General features: G+C 63.4%; 1 protein-coding gene across 1 annotated transcript; it reads left to right on the forward strand.

The window, feature by feature from the left end:
* The first annotated feature begins 3043 nt into the window (after nt 1–3043).
* LOC103913432 lies at nt 3044–4501 on the forward strand. The gene is made up of 7 exons (XM_009319923.1): nt 3044–3121; nt 3394–3468; nt 3627–3644; nt 3703–3765; nt 3892–4093; nt 4174–4406; nt 4481–4501. Exons 1-7 carry the CDS (start codon nt 3044–3046, stop codon nt 4499–4501), a joined length of 690 nt encoding a protein of 229 aa, XP_009318198.1.
* The last annotated feature ends 1575 nt before the right edge of the window (nt 4502–6076 follow it).

Genomic DNA, 6076 nt, shown 5'->3' on the forward strand with positions numbered 1-6076 from the left:
CACAGGTAGATCAGGGCCCTGGGCGCCCCCCCCCCCATCGTCCCTGCCTGCTGCATGGTGCCATCATCCTGCCTGCTGCATGGCTCCATCCCCGCTGGCCGCAGCATTGCTCCATCCTCCTCTGCCTGCAGCATTGCTTCATCCCCGCTGCCTGCACCATTGCTCCGTGCTCCCCTGCCTGCAGCATCGCTCCATCCCCCCTGCCTGCAGCGTGGCTCCATCAACCTGACCGCAGCATTGCTCCAACTTCCCCTGCCTGCAGCATATCTCCACCATCCTGCCCGCCTGTAGCATGGCTCCATCATCCTTGCCTGCAGCATCGTTCAACCTCCCCTGCCTGCAGCATTGCTCCATTATCCTGCCTGCTGCATGGCTCCATCACCTCTGCCTGCAGCACCCCTCCACCCCCGGGACCCCTGTCCCCCCGGGGTGCTCCGCCCCCCCCCGGAGCCCCCCATCCTGCGGGCGGGCCCCCACCCTGACCCAGATCTCTGACAGCCACCATCTGCAGCAGCGGCCGCCCTCCTCCCTCTGCAGAATTATGACGTTGGGTTAATGCGGCAGGAGCAAGCTGTCACCTCGCCCTGCCCGTCCCTTGTCCGCGGCTTAGGTGCCTCCAGACCCTTCAGCAGAGCTTCACCCATGGGTGAAACAACCCCCGGTGCCCGATCCGGGGGTGCCGGGAGCACCCACACCCCAGGATGCCAGCCCACCCACGGGTGACACGGGGACCCGGGTGCCCGGTGCCAGGGGACGTCGGGGAGCGGCCAGCATGGCGATACATGCTGAGTCGGCTAACTTGCCCGTCCCCTCCTCGCCGTTGGGTAAAAGCCAGCTCCGGAGCAGGGATTTGGGAGGGGGATTAGCCGGGCCAACCATCTGCTGCCAGCCAATCATCAGCAAGGCCAGGAAAGCCAATAATTACAAAAATATGGTTTCTCACTCTGTTTCTCCATCACACCCGGCTGGGTGCTGTCCCCAAGGTGGGGTCCCCATGGAGCAACACCCTGTCCCCCTCCCTGGGCCGAGCATCCAATGAGCACCAAACCCAGGCACCGGGGGGGCTCGACCCAGCCCATTTTCGGGGAGCGGCCCGAGCAGACCCAACGCCACAGCTGAGGGGCTGCAGGCAGCGGGGTGGGGGTGAAGAAGCAAACGTTAAAGCCCGCGGCAGGGTCGTGACTCGGCTTGGTGACAGACGCTGGGGCAGATGCCACGGGATTACTGAGCCTAAAACCTCGGGATCTGCCCCCCTTCCCCCCCCCAGCAGGCAGAGAGCATTTAATTACTAATTTACTAATTACCCAAAGATGCTGGCGATGGGCTTGAAACCTGTGGTCAGGAGCAGCCCCAAGGCTCCAGCCGCCCTAATCCCACCGGCGGTGGGGAACTGGCAGATGCGCCCTGGCCAGGGGACAGCTCAGTTGGGGACATCGGGTGATGCAGGGAGGCACTGCTGTGCTGGCAGCCCTGCTCCTGCTGGTGATGGCATGGGGTGGTGGGGAAGGGGAGGGGACAGTGGGGACAAGGAGGAGGTGATGGGGACCAGGAGGAGACAACAGGGATCAAGGGGAGATGGTGAGGACCAGGAGCAGATGATGGGGACCAAGGAGAGATGGTGGGCACCAAGAGGGGACAACAAGGATCAGGAGGGGATGGTAGGGATGAGGAGGAGACGTTGGGCACTGAGGGGAGATGGTGGGGACCAGGAGGGGATGATGGAGACCAGGAGGAGCCGATGGAGATGAAGAGGAGATGACGGGGACCAGGAGGGGACAACAAGGATCAGGAGGGGGTGATTGGGACCAGGAAGAGATGGTGGAGACTAGGATGGAATGATGTGGAACGTGGAGGTGATGGGGACAAGGATGGGATGATTTGGAACCAGGAGGGGATGAAGGGGAGTAAGAGGAGATGGTGCTGACCAGGAGGTGATGACGGGGACCAGGAGGAGGTGATGGGGACTGGGAGGGATGATGAGGATCAGGAGGGGACAATGGGAACCTGGATGTCTTGATGGTGACCAGGAGACAATGATGGATGGTGGAGAGTAGGAGGTGACAGCAGGGACCAGGAGGGGATGGTGGATACTGGGAGGGGACACTAGGGACCAGAAGCGGGTGGCAAGAACCGGAGGGTACATCAGAACAGGACAATGGGGACCAGAAGAGGATGGTGGAGATCAGGAGGGGAGAAGAGCAACCAGAAGAAGACACGAAAGTCTGGGAGGGTACAAGATGGCTGTGGGACCGGAGGTGGCTGGGAAGGGTTAACGCGGCCACCCAGCGCTGAGCCGTGTCCAGGCCAGGCTCCGGTTTCAGCTGTAATTAGCTCTTCTTTATTGGAGGCTCCATGACAAATGATGCTGTGGAGGTTGCCCGATGACAGAGCGTGACAGCTCCCACGTCACCTGCCCCAAGCCCTGCCAAAGCCTTCACAGACCCCCTGACACAAGGATTAAAGTTTAATGTGGCTCCGGAGCTGACCCCAGGCACGCATTGCCCCGGGGACACAGGGCTGGGGACAGGCTGGTGGCTGTCCCTTGGGCCACCTTCAGGGCAAGAGGCATTTTGGCACCAAGAGGTGTTTTGGCACCAGCCCGGTGGCCACTGGCTATCGGTGCATCGTGGCCACAGGGCCGTATTGTGACTCCTTTGGGGCCACACAAGGGGTTCACTGATGAAATATCACACCAGGTAGGGTTTCTCCCCCTGGGACTGGCCCTGCAGGATGGGCTCGGTGCCACGGTGGGGCCGGTCGGTGTGGTCTGGGCACATTCCCGGGCACTGGCGGAGCCATGTGCAGGTGCCAAGAGCCACTGCGTTGCTCGCTGGGGTGCACTGAGGTCCTGCCCGGCAGCCACTTTAGGAGCAACAGCTTCTTGGGGACCACGGTGGATTGAGGGGACCACAGAGGCGTCCCCAAGGTGAGGGAGCTGGGCACAGCATGAGCGCCAGGGCTGGCGCGGTGCCCGAGGCCGCGGCTTGCGTTTTGGCAGGGCAACGTGGCACCACAACCGTTTGGGGACAGAGAGGTCCCCGAAATGGGGCTGGGCACGGCCCCATGTCCCCAGCTCTCTGGACACCATGTTTTCTCCTTGCAGATGAACCTCCTCGCCCAGGTAAAGGGGGAGCTGGCAGGGAGGGCACCCGCACCCAGGAGGTCCCACTCCTCTGCTGTGGCGCCCACAGACCCCGTGGCTGGGACCTGCCCGGTGCTGAGTCTGGGGATGCAGAGGGGATGGGGGTTCCTGGGAGGCTGCTCTGGGCTGGGGCTGGGTGCTACCAGGGGTGGGTGCTAGCAGGGATGTGTGCCAGCAGAGGTGGGTGCCAGCAGGGGATGGGTGCTAGCAGAGGCTGGCTCCCCGGCTCGCTCTGCCCCCTCTCCCCACAGGTGAGCACCCTGGTGCAGACCCTGCAAGCCCCGGATGGGCCGTTCCTCCAGGCCCGGCACTGGCTGGGCTCCTGGGTGCGACAGGTTTTGGGGGTGCTGGCACGGGGACCCCGGCCAGGGGCTCGGGCAGGGGGATGGCAGTGGTGGGGGCAGGGGCTGCACCATGGCACTGGTGCCCTGGGTCCCATCTCCCCAGCGCCACCGGGGCTGACGCCGGGTGTTTGTCCCTCCAGGTGGGCAGCTCCAGGCAGGTAAGTGCCAGCATCCCCTCTGCGCCCAGCACCACCCATCTCACCCCTGGCTCAACAGGGCCAAATCCTGCAAGCCCTGCCTTTTCCTCAGCTCCTAGAGGAAATGGCCCCTTCTCGGAGGGTTTCCCCATCCATGGAGACCCAAGCTGTGCCCAAGCCACCAGGGATGGGGGATGAGCCAGTGGGTTGGGGATGCTGCCGCTGTCCTTGGGGCACCGGTGGCCCTGAAACACGGATGGGTCCCCAGGCGGTGGCTGGGGTGGCGAGCACGGCAGCGTTCTTCCTCTGCGAGGGGCTGCTGGGCCAGCACTTTGACGTGGTCCCCGATGGGGTGGCCGAGCCCCAGCCCGGGGACCTCTTCCTCTTCCCGCTGGCCTCGGGGGGCCCTGGCTGGTGGGGCGCCCACGCCGGCATCTACTGCGGTGACGGGGAGATCATCCACCTGGAAGGTGAGCCCCAGGAGGTGGTCACAGCATGGGGATGTCCCCGTGGAAGGGACATGGGGTACAGCGTACCCTCTGCTCCACAGGCAGCTCGGGGACATCCCCATCGGGGATCGTGGCCAAGCACGGCAAGAACCACCTCCTGCGGACGCGGGGTCCGGCCAAGGTGCTGCGGAGGAAGGGAGGGCTGGATGCAGCCGCCCTGCAGCGGCGGATCCGGGTGGCCATGGACCAGGCGGTGGAGTACGACGCTGTCACCTGCAACTGCATCCACTTCGCCCTCACCCTGCTGGGGCTGGGCCAGCTCGCTGGCACCATGGTGGGTGCCACCACCCCGGGGGACCCCAACGCCTGCTCCAGCCGAGCGTCACCACAGCCCATCTTCTCTCCCAGGTGTCCCCAGCGCTGCAGTGATGGAGGCGGCGATGCGCCTGGGGGATGTGCGGGGCTGGAACATCCCTCCCCAGGGGACCAGCGTTGTGCTGGTGGCTTTGGCATCCCTCCTGCCTGGCAATAAATGGTTGCATGGAGAGTCTGTGCTAAACCTGTTTGATTTGTGCTTTTTTTGCTTTTGCTTTCCTTTTCCCTGAAGCTGCCTGTGAGCGATGTCCTGCCTTGGCACATCTCGAAGGGGGAAGCGCTCTTCACTCCCTGTGGCCTCCTGAGACAAACGGATGCCTCTTTCGTTAACGGCATTTGGTTTTGAGCATCAAAATAAATATTCCCTGGGTTGCTGGGTTGAAAACTGGCTGAACAGCTGGACCAGGTCTGGTTGGAGGCCAGTCACCGGAGGTATACCCCGGGGGTCAATCCTGGGTCCAGTCCCGGCCAACATCTTCATTACTGGTCCAGTTGACAGGGCAGAGCACACCCTCCCCAAATGAAGGCGGCAGCTGCGGTGGTGGGGCCGTGAGTATCCCCAGTGTCAGCCCGCCCCAGCAGGGCTGTGGGGTCCCTGGGAGGGCTGTGGCGTGCCCAAAGAGGGCTGGTGTCTGCCGGAGGGGTGGGGTTCCCATGAGGGCTGTGGGGTCCCCAGGAGGGCTGGGGTCTTTAGGAAGGCTGGGGTCTTCGGGAGGGCTGGGGTCCCCAAGAGGGCCGGGGTAACTGGGAGGGCTGTGGGGTCCCCAGAAGGGACAGGTCACCAGAGGACTGCGGTTTCCCCAGGAGGGCTGGGGTCCTCAAGGAGGGCTGGGGTCCCCAGGGGCTTGCGGGTCCATGGGAGGACTGCGGTGTCCTGAGAAGGGTTGGGTCCCCGGGAGGCCTTTGGGGTCCCCAGGAGGGCTGGGCTCCAGCTGCCAGAGCTGGTGGGGGACCCAGCCGCACGGGGCGGGAAGGGCAGGGCCGGGCATCGGGGGACTGTCCCCCACTTTCCGGGCCACCTGCAGCCCACCCACCCCCGCATTGCAGAGGAGCAGCCAGATGGTGTGACGGGTGGCGGCTGCCGCGTCCCCCTGAGGACGACCCCCCCCCCACCCCACAGGGGGGCCCCAGATCTTATCAGTGTGTACCAATGCCTGATGGGGGGAGTAAAGGCAATGGAGCCAGGTTCTTCTCAGTGGTGCTCAGTGCCAGGACCAGAGGCAATGGGTATGAACGGAAACACAGGAGGTTCCCTCTGAACACCAGGAAAGAGTTTTTTCACTGTGACTGTGACCGACCCCTGGCACAGGTCACCCAGGGATGTTCTGGAGCCTCCATCCTTGGAGGTATTCAAAAGTCATCTGGACATGGTCCTGGGCAAGGAGCTCTAGCTTGAGGTTGGACCAGATGACCTCCAGAGGTGCCTCCAACCTCAACCATTCCGTGATCCTGTGAAAATATTCCTCCACTGGGATTCTTTAGAGCTGCTTCAGGTCTCTCTCCGAGCTTGCTTTCAGAGACTTTTGCAGTTCCCACACTCATGGGAAAGTTTCTGGGAGGGCTCACGCCCACAAGAGGGCAAGTTTGATTCTCCAGTAAGGGGGAAATGTCCCCGTGGCTTCTAAGGGG

The sequence above is a fragment of the Pygoscelis adeliae genome, unplaced genomic scaffold (genome assembly GCF_000699105.1).
Source record: "Pygoscelis adeliae isolate BGI_AS28 unplaced genomic scaffold, ASM69910v1 Scaffold303, whole genome shotgun sequence".
Taxonomy (NCBI): domain Eukaryota; kingdom Metazoa; phylum Chordata; class Aves; order Sphenisciformes; family Spheniscidae; genus Pygoscelis; species Pygoscelis adeliae.

What these genes read in the sequence shown, in the direction of transcription:
- LOC103913432 (XM_009319923.1), top strand. Translation starts at nt 3,044, where the DNA reads ATGGGGCTGGGCACGGCCCCATGTCCCCAGCTCTCTGGACACCATGTT. An exon ending in AAATGGCCCCTTCTCGGAGG is followed by an intron (nt 3,766 to 3,891) that starts GTTTCCCCATCC and finishes ATGGGTCCCCAG; the next exon opens with GCGGTGGCTGGGGTGGCGAG. An exon ending in GGAGATCATCCACCTGGAAG is followed by an intron (nt 4,094 to 4,173) that starts GTGAGCCCCAGG and finishes TCTGCTCCACAG; the next exon opens with GCAGCTCGGGGACATCCCCA.